This window comes from Ochotona curzoniae, unplaced genomic scaffold (genome assembly GCF_017591425.1).
Source record: "Ochotona curzoniae isolate NIBS_2020 unplaced genomic scaffold, NIBS_Ocur_1.0 contig_2723, whole genome shotgun sequence".
In the NCBI taxonomy this organism is placed as follows: Eukaryota; Metazoa; Chordata; class Mammalia; order Lagomorpha; family Ochotonidae; genus Ochotona; species Ochotona curzoniae.
Window position 1 is genome coordinate 2,959,869 of NW_024465573.1, and position 19,791 is coordinate 2,979,659.

General features: G+C 46.3%; 1 protein-coding gene across 1 annotated transcript in view; it reads right to left on the reverse strand.

Moving 5' to 3' along the window:
* The window catches only part of UBASH3B (ubiquitin associated and SH3 domain containing B), a 134,720-nt gene that overhangs the window by 27,760 nt on the left and 87,169 nt on the right, over positions 1-19,791 (reverse strand). The window contains exons 2-5 of the mRNA XM_040976799.1: positions 7,889-7,942; positions 7,018-7,204; positions 4,603-4,801; positions 1,191-1,360 (exon numbers count right to left, since the gene is read on the reverse strand). Coding sequence (XP_040832733.1) covers positions 1,191-1,360; positions 4,603-4,801; positions 7,018-7,204; positions 7,889-7,942 — 610 coding nt within the window. The remainder of the gene's footprint in view (positions 1-1,190; positions 1,361-4,602; positions 4,802-7,017; positions 7,205-7,888; positions 7,943-19,791) is intronic.

The following is a 19,791-nucleotide window of genomic DNA, read 5'->3' on the forward strand; positions in this document are numbered from 1 at the left end:
AGGAAGCTGGTTGGGAAGTGGAGCAGCCAGGATACTAACTGGCACCCATATGGAAACCTGGCAAATACATGGCAAGGATTTATTCACTTGGCTATCTGCTGAGTCCTCTCTCTCCCCTTTTAAAAGTTTTTTTTTAATTTAATTTTATTTTTGTTGGAAAGGCAGATTTATCGAGAGAGAAGAGAAAGATCTCCTGTTTGTTGGTTCACTTCCCAAGTAGCTGCAATGGCCAAAGCTGAGCTGATTTGAAGCCAGGAACGTTTTCTGGGTCTCTTATGTGGGTGTAGGTTCCCAAGGCTTTGTGCCATCCTCTATTGCTTTCCCAGGCCACAGGCAGGGAGCTGGATGGGAAGTGGAGCTGCCGGGATTAGAATTGGCTCCCATATGGATCTCAGTACTTGCAAGGAAGGATTTAACTACTAGCCCATAATGCTGGGCCCATGCTTTGCCCACTTTTGATTGCTCAAAATATCTGGGCTCTGACTTTGGGTCTGACCCTAAATTACTATTTTGCTTTGAGTGAACCCCTGCATTTCTTCGCTGTGTGTCTTGGCTTCTCGTTCACATGCATGTCTGACTGGCAAGCAAGGCTGTCTGCCTTCACGAAAGGATGCATGGATTGCACCACTTTCTGCTTGCAATGTGGTATAGCTCTCCTGCTCTCTACTGACACTGTGATGTGCAAAGTCTGGTGGTTGGTCCAAGGCTACTTTGCATGCAGGTTGCTCCTCTCTCCCCCAGTGACTCCTAACTCCTGTTCTCTTACATGGCATGGACTTAGCAGATACTGTGGCTAGTATCTGCAGGTGTGTGTGTGTGTGTGTGTGTGTGTGTGTGCTTCTGCTCACCTAAGGTCAGGATGATGTCTTGTATTAACACCATAAATTTACATAATATTGAGAAGTTTCTACCACCTATTTGTCATTTATGCTTCATTTTCATTTCTTTATCACTCTACTAAGGTTGGAAGGACAAACAGAACATGGAATGTTGCCTAGATGAACCACTTGGGACCTGAGTTGGATGCTCACAACATCCCATTGAGTCAGGCACAAACCTCCTGGTTAAGCGCTTGCTTTCCTGCTGTTTTTGCCACATGTCTCCCTGCAGCAGTGGGCAGCAGGCACTCTTGGTTTTGATGAAGTCCCTCTATGTACCCAGGAGCACTGGGAGCCACAGGCAAACCTTACCTCATGGTTAGCAAATCGGATATCCCGAGAGAATATGGTTGCTACCCAGTCGCATCCAAGTTTGACATCAATGTTCTGGGCTAGCTTCTCCAGGGTGGGGAGGTGGCTAGCTTGGAAGTGGTAGGCCAGGGTCACATGCAGTTGCTTCTTGTGAGGTTCCACATGCACTTCTAGAAAAAGGAAAACAAACATCGGTTATTAGAATGCAGTATTCAAAGCAATGGTGGAGACTAAGGAACTTAAAAAGGGCCTGATAAATTCTGCTCCCCAATAACAAGACAATTCTGGATGATACAGGAAAAGAAACACCTGTTTCTCTCCTTCACAGCTGAAGAATCAAAAAGCATGGGCAACAGATCCAGAATCAGCCCAGTGTTTGAGAGATAAGAGTGCCACACTGGCGTTTTCTGCAGGAGCTGGGATTGGCCAAGGGCGCTTCCTTGAGCTGATGCCTCCTCATGACAGATGAAGTTAGCACTAAGACTCAAGGGATTGAGATAATTTTTATAGAAACTGTGACTCCCAGGGCTGTGCTGCCTAATGTTGGAAGCAAATCGCTTAGCTTCAAGTTTAATGGAGAAATGAGGCGAGAAGATGATATGTTCAAAGTTTCATGTAAGGTTTCTCAGTAGCATTCAGGCCAAATTGCTATAAGGGGCTGTCTGGTGCATCACAGGATGGTTAATGGTATTCCTGACCTCTGCACATATCTATGTTTCAACCTCCACCTCAAGTTGTGACAGCTGAAAATGACTCCACACATTGTTAAATGTCCCCTTTGGGGGCAAACTCACTCATAACAGAGATTATTGGCTGGAAGTGTGCAGGCTTGTTATCCTAAGACATCCTAAAAGATGGACAAACTTCCATGGCCTTTATCTGTTGTGAGTACTTTAAATGAGGGAGAATCTTGTCTAAGAAAATGAACATGCATCTAGAAGAAATCAGAGAACTTGAGAGATGCAGAGGATTGGTCAAGTCCCATGGAGAGTTAGTGGCCAACATAGGGCTAGAAGTTGAGTCTTTTGACTTTTAGTAGCTTCCTCTTACCACTGTATTGTATTTCATTTTCCTCTTACATAGGCCATGGTCTCTGGTTCATGGTCTACCTCCACTTAACATGCTGTATATGTGTTTTCAGGACTTTTTTTTTTTAAGATTTATTTATTTATTGGAAAGTCAGATATACAGAGAGGAGGAGAGACAGAGAGGAAGATCTTCCATTTGATGACTCACTCCCCAAGTGAGCACAATGGCTGATGCTGTGCCGATCCAAAGCCAGGATCCAGGAACTTCTTCCGGGCATCCCACACGGGTGCAGGGTCCCAAGGCTTTGGGCCGTCCTCGACTGCTTTCCCAGGCCACAAGCAAGGAACTGGATGGGAAGTGGAGCAGCTGGGATTAGAACTGGCGCCCATAAGGGATCCTGGCGCATTCAAGGTGAGGACTTTAGCTGCTAGGCCACGCCACCGGGCCTGTTTTCAGGACTTGTTAAGTGAACAATTTCAGATGGACAGACCTTCTTAAACCACCAAGACTAGAGGACGCCATTAGGCCTACTTGCTGAAGGAATCGGGTGCATCAACCACTTCTGAATTAGCTAGGTGTGAATTGTAGGGCAAAGACTCCCACCTGCTTTTTCAGATCAGCTGCTGTGGTGAGCGGGTGGCTAAGTTCCCCAAGTCACCACCAGGGGGCCTCACAGAAGCAGGGAGAGGAAGAGCAAGTCTTTGGAGGGGCCTCTTCCCCTTGGTACTGGAATGCTGAGGCTTTGGATTTCTCTTGACCTGTATGAACTCTCAGAACCTGTCAAAGTCTGGTGGGACCAGCCTGCTGGATCTGAGAAGGATCTCGGTTTGTGGCTACAACATCAGTTCTGGTTCTGGTGGAGGCCTAGTGGTTATGACAGGAGTTACTGTGGGATCAAACACAAACCATTTCCTTGAGAAGGAGGGATAAGAACAAGAAATCACCTGCTTCTTATGCTATTTCTCTGCTATTATGCGTGTTTGAAATGTCAGGCTCTACCGAAGTCGGAAACCAGGAAGCAGTCCTTGTGGGAGAAGGAGTGCCTGCACAGGGTCATGTAAGAAAGTTCCTCTCTCTCAACTGCCAGAGGTATATGAAGAATTTGGAGCTCCTTTTAAGAACAGAGACCCCCACTGTCTTCCCGCAGTGCTGCTGTGCTCCAGCCTAACTCCTCCTAGGGTCCTGAACCCCATGAGGGCCCGAGGAACCCCTGAGCATAGGGTCCAAGTTGGCAATAAAAGAGCAGCACAGCAATGTCAGGGACAGTGTCCATGCCAAGCCAGGACTCTAGGGCAGCAAACTACATGTATCTGTTGTGCTTGTTCTGGAATACGTGGGTGTGGACAAGCTCTGGGTGACCCTGTGCTTGGTGTTCTGCTATGCAGTTCACACCCTGCGCACTGCCCTCTGCTCCCACGGTCTCTTTGCAATCTGGGTCACTGCTGCCCATCCCCCTCAAGGGTACTTCCTCTACATTCCTGCCTCCATTTCCCCAGTTCCTCTTCTGAACCTGCAGTGACTTTTCTCTTCCCAGTGCTCAGGTTTCCTAGCTGTGTCTCTGCCCAACCACTCTCTGCTTGGTTGAATTCCTCATGGATAAGCACTTTGGGGCTGCTCAATAAATGCCGGCTGGTTGGGCTTTCATTCTAGAAGGAGCTGTGCAGGGACTGTTTGTGTGACCCGTAGCACAAAGATCCCATTGAGTGAACTGAGATCAGACAGGACGGCTCTACCGAGTTTCCCTTCTCAGACATCCCAAGCACCATTTTGAGCTACTCCTTGATGGGAAATTGCAGTTGGTTTGAACTAAGGAAATTTCTAAGAAGAGAACTAAAGACATGTGTGTGTGTGTGGGGGGGGGGGGGTGGATAGAGTTTTGGGACAGACTTTTGAGGCTAAGGGACCTATCTGATTCAGTAAGTTGATGGACATTGATTGACTCAATGGATTCTATTATGACTTAATGTGTAGTGGTTCACTCTCCTCTCTGCCTATGTTGTGCCCTGAGCAAAGTACTGGGATCCTCAGGGGGTGAATGGTGAGACTCAGATTTGTACCTGTATGGATAAGAGTTTGGCAGGAAGAAAAGAACATTTCTTGTCTCTGAATATGAAGGATCATTCAGCATGATCAGTTGTCTGTGTACCTTTAACTGAGCGCTAGGGTTCAGTAAGCCAAGGGTAGTTCAGATGGTTAAAAGAGCATCCATTGAGTATTTTTTACAAGACAGACAAGAAGCGTGGATTGTGCATCTTGGTTGTGTGTGTGCATTTCTACACCGCCCTCTCCCCCTAGCCCACTCTTCCTCAATGACTTCCCGACCCTCTCCTTCTCAACTCTGGTTATCACTGCCAGGGCTTGGCTGGCAGCTTTGTGGGCTCACCGGTTTTGGACGCAGCCTCGGCAGCAAAGTCAGCAGCAAATTTCTTGAGGACCTCGGCACTGTCTTCCTTCACAAAGAGACCAATGAAATTGGAGGAGGTGTAGAGCTCCAAGGGCAGTGGGGCTGAGAACTTGCACTTCCAGCGGCTGACAGTGGTCTGCAGGGCCTCCCCCAAGGCATCCACCTTGCTGTCCTCACACTGGCGGGGGGAAAACAAGAAGGCGGCACTCAGAGATTGAGCACATGCAGCCCAGAGCCTGAGAAATTTACTGAATCATCGGTCCCGTCAAGGCAGCAAGGGAGCTGCAGACTCCATCGTCCAACTGGAATACGACGCTGGGAAACCATGACCACTTCCCTCTGTTTCTATCTGGAAGTGGTCCCTTTGACCCTAGTCCAGATATAGTAGGATTGACTAGACCAGCAGAAGGCAAGAAAAGGAACTGGGAGATGCTGACCCAAGGTCACAATGAGAGCTGTCATAGTGACCGAAGTTGACAGCAATGTGTCACTCACCTGAAAACTGCTAAAAGAGCAGATTTTCAGTGTTTTTACCATAAATAAGTGATGATTTAGTATGTATTAATCAGCTTAATCTAGCTATTCTACAGTATTAGCATTTATTAAACCGTTATATTATACTGCATGAATACAAGAAGACATTAATAAGTTCATGGAAAATGTGTACTATCTATTTTGTAAAATTATTTATTTGAGAGAGAGAGAGAGCAAGAAAAGGATTCTGCCTTCTGGTTCCTGTAATGATTGGGATGAAAGTGGGAGCTGGGAACTCATTCCAGGTCTCCCTCCTATGTGGCAGGGATCCAGTTACTTGAGCCATCACCACTGCCTCCCAAGACATGTCTTAGCAGGAAGCTCGAGTCAGGCTTGAAGTCCAGGCACCCTGTGTAGATGAGAGCAAATGCCTGCTCCCTGGGCTATTATTTTTTTATGATTTACTTATTTGAATGGCAGAGTTAGAGAAAAGAAAAAGCAGATTGATCAATTGGTCAAGCGATCTATATACTGGTTCACTCCCCAGATGGCTGCAATGGCTGGGGTTGGGCCATCTGATGCCAGCATCCAGAAGCTTCTTTTCAGTGTTCCAAGCACTTGGCTCATCCTTTGTTGCTTTCCCAGTCACATAAACAGGGAGTTGGATCAGAGCAGAACAGCCGGGGCTTGACCCAGTACCCAATAGGATGTCAAGATTGCAGGTGGTAGCTTCACCTGTTATGCCATCATGTTGGCCCTTGAATTATGTTTTAGCTCCATTTTCCATGAATCTTCTTGTATATAATCATACACTTCTTGTTTGCCAATTTTACGGAAAAAAAAGTTCCCTATGCTTGGAAACAAAAACAAAAACAGAAGGAGGGTGTGATGGGAAATTACCTAAGATAATTTGTTGTATGTTTTGGTGCTGTTTTTGCACTATTTGTACATTTTACTATTCCTCTTACATGATGAAAAGTTGCCTCTCCTTCTGCCCCCATGGTGCTGGGGAAGAATGTGGCTCATAGAGCTGGGACATCCTGCTCCTCCCCTCTTCTGAGCCTTGAAGACAGAATGAGACTCTAAAACGCCGAGTGTTTTTGAGAAGGATCCTTGGATGACTAAGAGGAAGTGATAATCACATTAATTTTCATAGTGAATGGCAAAAGAGAAGGTGTTAAGAACATGTTTTTTACTTAAAAAAACAGCATGTGCAAGAAAGTACATCTGGAAAAAGCAGAGCAAAATATTTTTCAAAAACTTGTCTGAATGCCTCTGCTGTGCTTTGTCTTGTGTGTTGTGCGGCCTCTGTCAGTTCCTCTTCCATGAGCGTGGAGAGCTGAAGGAGATGGAATGCATTCACACCAATTACAGTGAGGAGGATTTAATATGCTCGTGGAATGAGTTTTATGACAGCTCAGATTATGGGCTAGGGAACTGTGGCAGGTGAAAGAGCTGTTTGCTTTCTCTAGAGAGACCTACTGGGGGAAAAATCATAAGGCCAACATAGTGTTGTCCCTGTTGATCAAAAAATCACACATTTGGTTCCTGGTTCTTTCTTGGTCCGTAGAACAGAGAGGGTAGATAATGGGAGGGATGAAGCCAGATAAGCAAGTTGATTCTGGCTGCGGATCCATGTGCCATACCCAGAGTTCTGGTTGGTCCCTAGGGTCCCAAGGACCTCATGGTTATCCTACTAACGCACCACATCTGGGGGAAGAGGCTCCAGCAGATATAAGGAGGAGGTGGGTAAGGCCTTAACCTGGGCCACATGGAAGCCAGGTAGGCCCATCCAGGCCTGGGAGCCCTTATTTCAGCTGCTCCTTTCTTAAGTGGCTCTAGGTTTCACTCCACGTCCCGGGGTGCTGGCTGGGATGCTGGCAGCCAGGCTCCCTGGAGGGTGGGGGCACAGCAGCTCACCATGAAGAACTGGCAGAGGGTGATGTGGGGGAAGATGTTGTGTGCCTTGTTCTTCCCGCAGATCTGCTTTGACTGTTGCCAAAAGTCTGATAGCTTCTGCGCTAAGGGGCCAGTGGGGCGGAGGTAGAGGACGTACTCCCGGGGCAAGGGATCATCCAGGAAGGGGTCACCGACGTGGGAGAATAACCTGGAAGACAGAAGGGAACACGGGAAGCCTCACTTGAGAGCAGTGAAAGGAACACAGGAACAGAACCACTTTCCCCAGCATTTTACTCTGGACGTGCATGCGCAGAAGGGCTTCCCTACATGCTTAAAAACACCCACCTCTTTTTGAAGCTCACACTTGGTAACACCAACTCTCAGATGCACAACTTCTGTTCTGCTGCTCGTTGTGTTGGCTCCCCATCCCACACTCCTCTAAAAAGAGCCTAGAGCTGCTCTCCAGGAAGCATCCTCGGATAAACTCTAAATCCTTTCTCTGTGCTAGTGCAATCCCAACACTCAGGTCTTCTTGCAGCTAAATCCATGCACCTCAAGAGGTAAGGTAAGCTCCCAGGAAGGCTGCCCTGGAAGGCGAGTGGGGTTTTTTTTTTTTTTTTTTTTTAAATTCCGTTTTCCAGCATCTACACAGATGCTGGGAGAAGAGCTGTTTCTTGCAAAGACTGAATTTCTTTACATAGACCCAAGGAGAAGGACATCCTGAGACCAGAGCAGACAGCTGCAGTAGTGGGACTTGTAGCACAGTCATTGGACTCCTCTTCCCTCCCCCTGACTGCAGGTCCATTAGAGTAAGATGGCACATCCCCGCTCAACCACACACACTCAGAGCTAATTACATGCTCTTTTCTCAATGTATTTATTTCATACCAACCAGTCACATGCTGCCTGAACACTTCTTCCTCCTGTGGATGCCAAGGCTTTTTGTCTGGAAGAAAAAAGCAAAAGTCTATTGTTAGTATTTTTAGCTTCCTCCTCCCCTCTGTATCCCCTAGCAGTGCTGAGAGTTGAGCATGAAGGAGGCAGCATCAAAGCCGTACCCCACTCATGTTCCTGTGGTGTGGGTGAGACATCTGCAGTGGGTTTTCCTGCAAGGGTCAGATGGAAGCACGTGGAAGTTAGGACTTGTAATTAATCTCCATCTCATTAGCACTGAATTTGCATGTAGCCCATGGAGTCTATTTTCAGCAAGTTTTCACATTAGAGTTGTATTTTTGCTTCCTTAAGAGGTTGTCATGTCTTGTTTTATCTTCCTTCCTCTTCACCCACTCATTCTGACTGACCCAGATCCCCTCACACGGCTGAGTCAGAATGGATTAGGAAGCTGTGCTACTGCTGAATAGGACACGGTGCTGCATGTCCACCAGTACCCTTGGGCTTGAATCAGTTCATTGCCTCTTTCTACCCCAGCTACCACCATTACCAATAATAGCCCCAAGATGAATCCATTGTGTCTAAGTATTTTACGGATAGCAATCAGCTCCCATTCACACTTCTAGAGAAACAGTGTGAAGCCCTGCTAACAGTGGTTAAGGAGCCCAAGGATGGCTTTAGCAGTGATGGTCTTGTGCACAAGTCTACAGCTACTCTGAAGTTTGAGCCAAGTCGTCCAGCTTCACTGTTCATGCAGCCTTTCTTCATTCATGCATGTATTTGTTTTATAAATTCCAATCAGAGCTTACTGATTTTGCTAATATTGTGTTGGGCTCTAAGAATTTGGTAAGGAATAAGACTTGCATGTTTCCTCTCCTCATGGTGTTTTCAGTCAAGTACACATTCATGAGGTTGTTCCATTCATGATTTAATGCCACTGGTAGTCGGTGCAACAGAACAGAAACATTGGGAACTGTCAGCATATAGGACAAAGAGAGCTAACCTGGCATAAGGAGTCAAGGAGGCTGCGTGGAGGAAGGGGCCTTCCATTGAGACCTAAAGGTGTAGCTTAACTGGATGATATGGTAGAGGAGTCCTTTAATACATCTACCTTATAGTAACCTGTAAAGACTAAATGAAATAGAGTACATCAGGTGCCTTGGGCAGTGCCTGACACACTGCAGATAATCAATGCATGATAGTTCTCTTCCCTTTGCACCACACTATACACGGGCCCTTGAGAGGGAGGGAAGAAGGGATGACAGGCTGCTGAACGCAACTCTTTTGTCTCTCTCCTTCCTCCCTAAAGAGCAAAGTTACAGAATCATGGTGTCAGATGGGAAAAGATTTGGGGGAAAGCTGAGTCTGATGTCTTCATTTGACAAAAGGGAACACTCAAGTGGGAAGAAGTAGAGAAGGACAGAGTGATGGAGCAGGGATCGCCAGGCCTTGTCAGCCTGTTGCACAGCTGGAACTGAAGTCAAAGACCTTCCTTTCTTCTTGTAGAAACCTGAGCCCTGGGACCAAATGATCAGGATCAGAAATTCACCCAGTGAATGAGCACAGCATTGGAAAAGGTGGGGCTACTTACAGTAAATGAAGTTGCACAGAAGTTGGACAGACTCTGGGGACCTCTTGGAACTGAAGTTTGCACAGAAAAGACAGAAAACAGCAGAAATTCCCACACATCATTGCTACCTGGACAAAGTGCTTAATTGCTGCGAGCTGCAGCCCCATCTGCTCCCGACTGCTTGCTAGACACTTGGGCTGCACACCTTGCCCTTTTCAGCACAGAAACGTGGTTCTCACAAAAGAAAGCAAACTGTAATCTGTCAGGGGTTGGAGTCCCTGGGGGATTCAGTTCTCCACAAGGAGGGATTCATTGTTTCAAAAACCATTGGAAAAAGGAGAACACATGTATGGTACAGACCATGTGCTATTTATACAAAGCATGCAATTTCTCATGAAATATATCACACTAAAATTTCATTTTTTTTCTGGGGTGCGAAGGGAGGGTATCCTTTGGAAATGATGGTGTCCAGAATGCAAAAGACCTGTTTTAGAAGGAGTTCAAAAGAAAAAAAATTGAGGAAGATAATTAAAGGTGTGTTTGTGATAAGGCCATGATGAAAGGTTAAGGAAATGCCAGTTCTCTTTCTTGAAGACAAGTCTAAAAGGGCCTTGATTTTGTGGAAGGTCATTGTGTCTGACACACCTTGGCCAGCCAAAGTGAAAGAAGCTTCGGCTACAGCACAGTGAGCTCAGGTTAAGGTCATAAAGAAGGTTTTGGAAGTAACGTGTTTTAAAGTGGTGGCGATTATGGCGGGATTTTACAGAAAGTAGTTACCGATCTGAAACATAGGCATGCAAATGCCTAGGAAGGAGAGGCAAAATCTCTCTCCGTAGGATCATGAGCCCCAGGCAAACCTGGCTGTCCCTTCATCCACTGGCAGGCTGGTGAGGACTTGGTTGAGTTTGTTCCCAGAACTTTGCCCACAGAACAGACTGAACAGGGGGATACAAGAAAGCACATCTCCCCCTTTTATCTGCGGAAGAGAAACTATTGCCATAGAGCACCACCTTCGTGGCTCATGCAGTGGCGCCCATGCCAAGGGCAGTGGGAGGTGTGGGGTGGACCCTGCACCCAGCCCGAGCTTGAACATCTGCTACCCTCAGAGTGAGTCAGAAATTGGCAGAGGGCTGCTTCAGCACCTGCCTGAGATTGTGAACAAATGCAAAAGTGTCCCTGTACACTGGATCGCCAGGACCCCCAGCCATGGGATTTGTGTAGCAAACAAGTTTTAAAAATGGGGTCCTATTAAAACCAGCAGGGCATGTCAAAGTTCTACAAGCTACAAGTGTATTTGGAAGTTTTGATCCTCATGCTGCTGCTTTCAAATCTGTTTGGGGTTCCTTTGTAGCTGAATAGGAGAAAGAAGAAAGACGCATCTCCAATGCCAACTGACACTGGGAAGCACAAAGATGAAAAGAATGGCTAATCAAAAACTCAAGGAAGCAGCTGTGAGGACATGAGCCAAAGAGGCAGCATCCGGCAGTACCTCTGATGGCCCAGCCTCACTTCTATCTCAGGGTCTTCCACTATCTGCCTCCACTCTACTGATGCTTGGAATAGAAGCTGATCTGGTCACAAGACACCCTTATGTCTTTGAATGCAGTTTAGCAAGAAAAATTACTTTCTTTCTTAGTTTCCTGAGCCAAAGCAGCCCCTTTCCCTTCCCTTCTTTCATTGTTGTGCCTTCTGTCTTTCTTTCTTTGGTTTTCTATTTTCCCTTCTCTTCCTGAAGAACTCTCAGCAGAAAACCTGAGACCAAGGTCAGAGAGCATGAGTGGAGCTTTCTGACTGGTTGGCACCTGTTCAGGGATAACAGCTTCTGCTCTTCATGATTGACTAGAATGGGTGCCATTTCCAGGGTTCAGGACCCCTTTCACAAGCACAGACTTTAAGCCCAACTGGAATTGAATTATGCAGGATGAGTCCCTCTGAAGCAACCCTAGTTCTCTGGAGGTTCTTCAGGATCTCTGGCCATTCTGTTAGTTCAGTTTCTCTACCCTAAATACCAGGCAGGGCTTTGGTTATCATAACTGGGTGGATAAAGGAGAGGAGAACACGGATCTTGTTTGGAGAGAGTTCCTAGCCATAAGGACAGACATACAAGCAGCTTCTCACAATGGAGCAGGTGACAGGCTGTGAGTGAGGTGGGCTGCGTGCTGAGGCAGCCTAGGAGAGGGAGGAACTACTTAACCTTGAGGGGGAGAGAGAGCTGTTTCTTGGTCTGAGGTTCTCAAATTGCACCAAGATATCCTAGGTTGGGACACTACAACAAAATCAAAGAGTTGGTACCAAGGGCTATGTTTAATAGCTTTAAAATCAAGTAAACTAATTCATCTGAGGGAGAAGCAGAGAGAGAGTGGGTCAGAGAGGAAGTGGCAGGGAGAGGAAATGAAGACAGAAAGAGCATACTGCCATCCACTGAATGACTCACCAAGTGTCTGTGATGGCCTGGACTAGAATAGGCTGAAGCAAGGAGCTGGGAATATCATCCAGGCGTCCCAAATGGGTGGCACGGATGCCAGTATTTGAGCCACTACCTGCTGTCTCTCAGGATTCACACTAGCAGAAAACTGGAGCAGAACCGGGACTCAACCCAGGGTCTTCCTTTAGGGTCCTAAACATTTGCCCCTAGTCGTTTTGGATGGAAACACAGAAATATTTATGATTTGTCAGATGTTACATAAGCTACCAGCTATAGGTAGCTTCAAGTTTAGACTGGGTTGTGTCTTCTTTACAAGATATTGTTGTGAAGTTGGCATCTGGGTACCTACTGTAGGAAGAAGGAAATGCTCAGAAAAATCCTTGTGGAGTAAGACATGAGAATGGCAGTGTTCCGTCTGATCGTAAGGTCTGAGCAGTTACAGCATCTGACAGACACACAGATTCCCTTAGTAAGCAACAATACTTATTTGATAATGAAATAAAACTGTTTCTCTTTCAATTTATGAGAGGTTCCCAAAAAGTTCAGAGAAAATATGTATTATGAAAAAAAAAAACTAGGCATGGACTAAAAATACACTTTTCATTTTTTAATGAGTCTTTCAGAGTGCCCTCATAGGTGTACTTTTTTCCCCAGATGGCTCCTAAGTTGTTAGGACACATATACTTAGGGTGTTTGACTCCAACTTCCAAATAAATAGAGCTGTATGGTATGTACATTATGTACAGTGGTCGATAAGTACTGAGACACTAAAAGTGCTGTAAAATGAGAAAGTCTGGGATCTGTCCTTGAGTAGCCTCGGTCTGGATCTTATGAGCTGAGTAAGAGCTGGTTAGAAACAGGGAGGCAAAACGGCACGGGCAGAAGTGTAAAGGCAAGAGAACATTATACGTGCAGGCAAATTAGGGCTTGGTGATGCTTGAGGAAAACAGTAAAGCTGGAAGAGAGAAAAGATGAAGTTGAAAAGCAGAAGGGGGCAGCTCACAAAGGTCTCACCTGCTGCTTTAGATCTGCCAACATAGGCAGCACAGAACAATGGAGGCTGTTAAATCAGAGCAGCATGATCAGACATGCCCTAGGGAGAGACGTAAGGGGGCACGTAAGGGGGCATAAAGCTGTTTTCTGGGAGACTATTTAGAAGCCCTTGACAATTGATTATGAGGGCCGCTTGAGAGCTTGAACTAAAGCAGTGGTAATGGAGATGTGGAGGAGGATGTTCAGATGGTGGACTGAATGGAGCTAAAGATCCTGATCTTGTCGCTTGCGTGCTTCTGTGGGTGAGAGACAGCAGGACCAGAAACAAGTGGGAGCTGGAGGTGATGATGGACAATGAGATGGATTATTGTTCTGAGCTGAACCAAGTACTAGGAGCAGACACCACAGGTCTTGTTAGCACCACCATCTAAGAGTTTTCTTGGTTGCTTGAGCACGATTCCTTGGCCCTTTCTATTTTTAATCTAGACACTTCTTTTTTTTTTAAGATTTATTTTTATTATTTTTTTTATTGGAAAGGCGGATATACAGAGAGGAGAGACAGAGAGGAAGATCTTCCGTCCGATGATTCACTCCCCAAGTGAGCGCAATGGCCGATACTATGCCGATCCGAAGCCAGGAGCCTCTTCCGGGTCTCCCACGCTGGTGCAGGGTCCCAAAGCTTTGGGCTGTCCTCTACTGCTTTCCCAGGCCACAGGCAGGGAGCTGGAAGGGAAGCGGGGCTGCTGGGATAGAACCAGCGCCCATATGGGATCCCGGGCGTGTAAGGCGAGGACCTTAACCACTGTGCCACTGTGCCGGGCCCTAATCTAGACACTTCTTTTGAGCCACCATTACTTTCCTAGTTCCTGTGCGAAGAATTATTTTTGCTCCCAACTTACTAAGTATCAAGGTCAATAAATGCTCAAAGTATCTTTCACTCAGCTGGGTAAGTTAGCATAGGCCCTTAAGCTTTCTAGAGCGATTCATCAGTTACTTCAAGACAAAGTCCTATTTTATTACACCTGACAAATGTCCACTATCTGATACCAGTAGTAAAAAAAAAAGTCTATATCTATCTTTCTATCTTCATCATCATCATCATCATCATCACCATCTCTCTCTAACCTAGTAACATAATCTATTTATTGAAACATATCCCCTTAAAATAGTAAGATCTTGGATTAATTAAGGAGAAAACAAATTTGTTGAATTTTCTGAGTGCTCCAAGTCATGTTTTTCCAAGCTTTGGATTGTTGGTAGATGCCTCATACTCATGGCCCCAAATACCTAATCTACTCTATGCAATGGATTTCTGCTATCTGTTTAGAAGAAGAGAAGACACGAGATGAAGTGGGTAATCCTCCAAGTGGGCAAAATGCACTATGTAATCAGAACAAAATTATCTTTTCTTTATGTAGCTAAGACAATCTTCAGTTTTGGAAACATTTAGTACTAATTATAGGATTTTTAAAAATGTTCTCAACCTCCAGGATACTAGTTGTTAGATTTCCACACCTAACACTTAGAATGCAATTAAAAGATGACCTAATTACTTAGATGGCTCCTTCTCTTTCCTCAAAATCTGTTTCAAGAACTGCACTAGATTGGGGGATGGGAAATTTTCGGACTGGATTCCTGGTTGGAGTATCCAGTCCAAGAGGTCATTTGTTCCCTGAAAGCTAAGGGGCCTATTAGAGCAATGATGGTTTAAAGAGCGGCTTTAGGTAGAGACATTGGGCTTTATGGAGAACTGCATCTTCACTTTTGACACTTCCTAGGTGGACCTGAAGTAGCTCAGCAGATGCTCAAGCTAACAGCTACCTCCAGACCCCAGCAGGAGAAAAAAAGATAACAACTTGCTTTATGGAGCACGCACTTAAGAAACATGAAACCTTCAAGGCAAACCATCAAGCTGATGCTGTTAGCAGCTTCTGTGTGCTGGGGCAGCTCTACTTGACAGGTGCACCAAGAGTCATCTCTGTTGTCTCACTCTAGGAGTTGGTTCTGGATGCTGTTACAGAAAGCCTACGAATCAGTGAAAGAGGAATATGGAGTACTCATAAACCTTAGATGGATCTGATGCCTTTTAAAAAAAAATCTATGTAATTTGGGTCACAACTGCTGAAGCCCATTCCTTCCCACCAGTCTTTGGACTGGAAGCATCTCAGCTAATGGCCTTCTGGGTCCTCTTCTCTGGAAACCCAGAAAATCATGGCCAATAAGCTTTTTGCTGGGCACAAACATGAAGACCTTGTCCAATCTCCTTGGCTAAACCAGGGCTGCATGGCAGCAGAGGCAGTTGGAATGCTGGGAATGTCAGTGGCTGCCTGACAAGGTCTGTTCTGACATTTAGTTTAGCTACATCAGCAGGGACTTGCTTCTCATACTCCCCCAGCAGAAATGAGTAAAACCAAACGTATTCTCTGTAGGAGCATGTCTAGACAGGAAAAGACCCTCATGACTAAAATCTCCCAAGCCCTTGCTAATCTACAAAGGACGAGTTTCCCCCGCCCCCCAGCTGCTATTCAGTGCATCAGAACTGACTTAGTGTTTCAGACTATGGCTTACTGACCATTCCTTTTATGCTCCACGAATGGAATTTCCTCCATGTGTAGAGCAGTTGAGAGTGAGGTTGGGGCAGATGGATATAAAAGACAAAGTAAACACAGGTCCAGGCACTCTGTAACCAGGAATGGGAGGTGCTTACAGAGAAATCGTGACCTGATGCATGGCATCTCCCACTTTCATCACCACGCATACATCCAGTTTCTGATATTGTGCCCTCTCAGCTACCAGTGGCCACTAAGACTCACATGTGGTTAGTCCTACTTTTACTTGAGGGTCAGATGTCAAACAAGTAAGAAGCATTTAAGAAGCAAGTAGAAACAACCCAAGCTAGAAGCAATAACAGATTAGTCACACTTTTCTGGTTAAAAAGTTAGGCATTAGCCAAATGCAGTTGGTGTTTCCTTCCTTCCTTCTTTCCTTTGTTCATTCGTTTGTTCCTTCCTTCCTTTCTCTCTCTTTCTCTCATTTCCAATGAGGAATTGGTAAATAAACCCATAAGGTAGGTTAGAAAAATGTTGCATTTAGTAAGGGTTTTGAGGTCTTCAAAATGAAGACTGATAAATAGTGATCTCTTGGTGGCAGAGGATCTTTAAAACATCTTGCCCACTTGTTCCCAAGGCCAGATAAGATGGCACCAAGACCATCCTTGGCCTTTGAAGGAAAATTCCCTTTTTTGACAGACAAGGTGGCCCAACTATAAGTCTTGGTCACCTAACCACCCTTGCACAATTCTTCCATGTATAACTGTACTCAAACTCATGCCACCCTTTTCTGTACCTGGTAGAGTTGCCCACCTTTCCAATATGAAATAATCTATTCTATCCTTTTCATACAAGTGATTCTTCTGTTGTCCATTAAAGTAGGCTTGCCAAGTGCTTGGGTAGATCAGTTTAACAATCTTCTCTCTAAAGTCTTGCTCCTGTTCCCCCAGCCTCAGCCTCAGGAGGCAGGCAATAGACAGGCCTGTCAATAACATCGACCGTAATGGCCCTACCCACTTCCTTCAGAGGAAATGAGCCTAATGGAGGAAGATACATTGATCCTAAAGGTCCATCTCAGACTTCGTCTCCTGGCAGTGAACTCCTCTAGTTATCTGGGGTTAATGGCCCCTGCACTCAGTTGTCTTGGTGCATTTGGGAGCTGCACATCTAACAGTCACCGGGGGTGGTATGCCTGCTGAGGATGCTACCCTGAAGAGCAGTCACGGAAAGGGAAAGGCTCTAGGGTATTTTATTATCTTTTAAAAGGATTTATTTTATTTTTATTGGAAAGTCAGGTTTACACAGAGAGAAGGAGAAGACAAAGAGTGGATCTTCCACCCACTGGTTCACTCCCCAAGCAACTGCAGTGGCTGGAGCTGAGCTGATCTGAAGCCTGGAGTTTGAAGCTTCTTCTGGGTCTCCCATGTGGGTACAGGGTCCCAAGCCTTTGAGCTGTCATCTATTGCATTCCCAGGCCACAGGCAGGGAGCTGGATGGGAAGTGTATCACCAAAGACATAAACTGGTACTCCTGGCGAATGCAAGGTAAGGATTTAGCCACCAGGCTATTGCACCAGGCACACGCTCTAGGTTTTGAAAAGTAAAGCTAATCAGGAAGGGAAAAAAATTATTGAGCTATTTGGGAGATTAACCAGACCTTTCAGCTGAAGAACCTCACCCTACACTGACGCCCCTCATTCTCTCCTATTAATAAGACTCTTAATTTTCAACCCACAGAAAGCCTATTGAGCAGCTCTCCTAAGGTGGTCATTAGCAGGGAAAATGCTGTTAAAGTTCCCCGGATGTTTTTATGTGGCAGAGCCCAGGCGCCTGTAGCGTAGGCCTTGCTTTGTTCTTGCTCAGAAGGGGCTGGAGTGCTGGCCTCTGCAGCAGGGAGGCGGCAGTTGGTAATTGGGAAACCAGCCATTAGACCACGGGTGGCGACATAATAAAACACACTCTTGTTTGCTTCTGCTATGCTCCCCTCTAGAAGCAAGACAATGCCTTTCTTCCACCCAAGATTAATGTTTTTGAACAGAGGCGCAAGTGGGAGTGTTTGAGGTGTAAAAAAGAGCACAGTCTTGGGAGCCAATCTCTGCCTACCTGTGGGACCATGGACAAGTTAGTTGTTCTAAGATGCATTTTGTCAATTGTCTCCACAGGCAGAACAACGACCTATCACAGGGTAGAATGATGTGTAATGTCAGATAACCCTTAAAGAGCTCATCACAGTGTCTTGCTTAGATTAAGTATTTGACACAAAGAGCATTTACACACATGCCTAGTGTGTTACCACATCACCAGATCAAGCTTTGTCATTTCCCAAAAATAAATGTTTAAGTTCTGTGCTGGTAGAAATATTTCCGCACGGGGCCACAAGACCCAGATCTCCTCTCTGTCCACGGCCAGCCAGGGAGGTGCCAAGGAAAGGCTTTCCAGATCAGGCTGCACAGCAGGGAAGACCACCAGCAGCAAGGAGGGTGCACAAGTCTATTGGAAAGGGGAATAGGACTGAACAAGCAGGTGCTCAGGAGCCAGCCTGACAGGGGAGTTTTGATGGCATGGGGGATGGGGAGGGAAGGGGTGGTATCACTGAAAAGCTCTGTCAGGAGGAGAGCAACATGTCCCACCACTGCAGTCATTTGGGTTAGCAGTGGGGAAAGCAAGCTTGTGCTCTGGGAAGGAGTGCAAAGGCAAGCAGGACAGCCCTGAGCTGGGAGACTCCAGTTGCCAAGCCTGGAGGAGAGGCAGGGAGGATGGCTGCCCTTTCCCTGCAGGACCCACACATCCCCATGGGGCTTTTATTCCCCTCTTGGCACAGTAAGCCACCTGAATACATCCCTAAGGATGCAGGCTCCTGTTTCCAAAGTTCAATCCTTGTACTTGTTGAACTGCTGTAAATCCTACTCCCTCCCAAGAAGCAGAGTCAGCAGGCGCCTCTGTCTTGCCCAAGGACAACGACAAGCCAAGGGCACATTGATCCCAAGTGAGATCAGGGATTTCACTATTAGTGCAGTCTCCTGGCCATAAATGTTTGTTTTTATGACCAATTCCTCCCCTGGACTTCACTGCCATTTTCTCAGCATTGTCTACACCCTCCTCTTAGAAAGAGGAATGTGGGTGTTTACTAGACACCTGGTGAATTTATGACTCTTGTTTCTAGGTTACAGGTTATTCAGGTCACCACCGAAACCAGACCTCCTGGAGGAACCAGGGTTGGTCGTTGACTCCACAGAGATAGGCCAACTGGTTTGGAGCTAAAATGAGCACTCAATAAGAGAGGTTGTGTGGGGCCTGGTGAGATAGCTTAGTGGCTAGATTCTTGCCTTGCATGTGCCCAGAAGAAGCTGTTGGCTCTGGCTTTGGATCAGCTCAGCTCTAGCCATTGTGGTCACTTGGGGAGTGAGCCAGTGGATGGAAGATCTTTCTCTTTGTCTCTCCTTCTCTCTGTAAGTCTGATTTTCCAATAAAAATTAAATAAGTCTCTTTCTCTTTCTTTCTTTCTTTCTTTCTTTCTTTCTTTCTTTCTTTCTTTCTTTCTTTCTTTCTTTCTTTCTTTCTTTCTCTCTCTCTCTCTCTCTCTCTCTCTCTCTCTCCCTCCCTCCCTCCCTCCCTCCCTCCCTCCCTCCCTCCCTCCCTCCCTTCCTCCTCCCTCCCTCCCTCCCTCCCTTCCTTCCTTCCTTCTCTCTCTCTCTCGCTTTCTTTCTTTTACAAAAAGGTTGTGTACCTGTGGTGGTCCCTTGGAGAGTGGAGGGCTAATGCACAGGGCTCAGAGGAGCCCCCGTACACCTTTGGAGGCTAGTGTCTGGTTGACGGGGAGCTCCTTCATGTTTCAAAGGTGCAAAGGTCCTGGAGAAGCCCAGCAGGTGTGACTGGTCTCAAGGAGAACAAGGATGGAGCTCTTGGTGGAACATGGCGTGTGACTACCTTGTGAGGCTGTGCTGAAAGTGATATAACGCATCTTGTGGAGGGGAGAGCATCGTGGTTGTTTTCCATTCATAGAAGAGGAAAAGTTGCAACAGAAAGGTGAATGGCCTCATGCAACACCTCTCATTAATGGGGCTAGTGCTCTCCCTTCCCTGTCCGGGGGCTCAGAAAAGGAGAGGGTGAGGCTCACCTTACTGCAGTCACTGCCAAGTTGGGAATGAAAACATACCCTTCCCCTTAACCTCTCCCTCCCTTGTTCCCTCCCTGCTCTCATCCCCAAGTCTGCCAACAAAGCAGATTTGGGAGAAACAGATGATAACAAGGAGTCATTTCAGGTTGCAGATGACAACAGGCACTCTCCCCCTCGTTCCATTTCCACCCCTCCCTCTCTAAACCACTAGAGTTGGCTAAAAATACTCAAATGCTGATGATTTTTAGGCC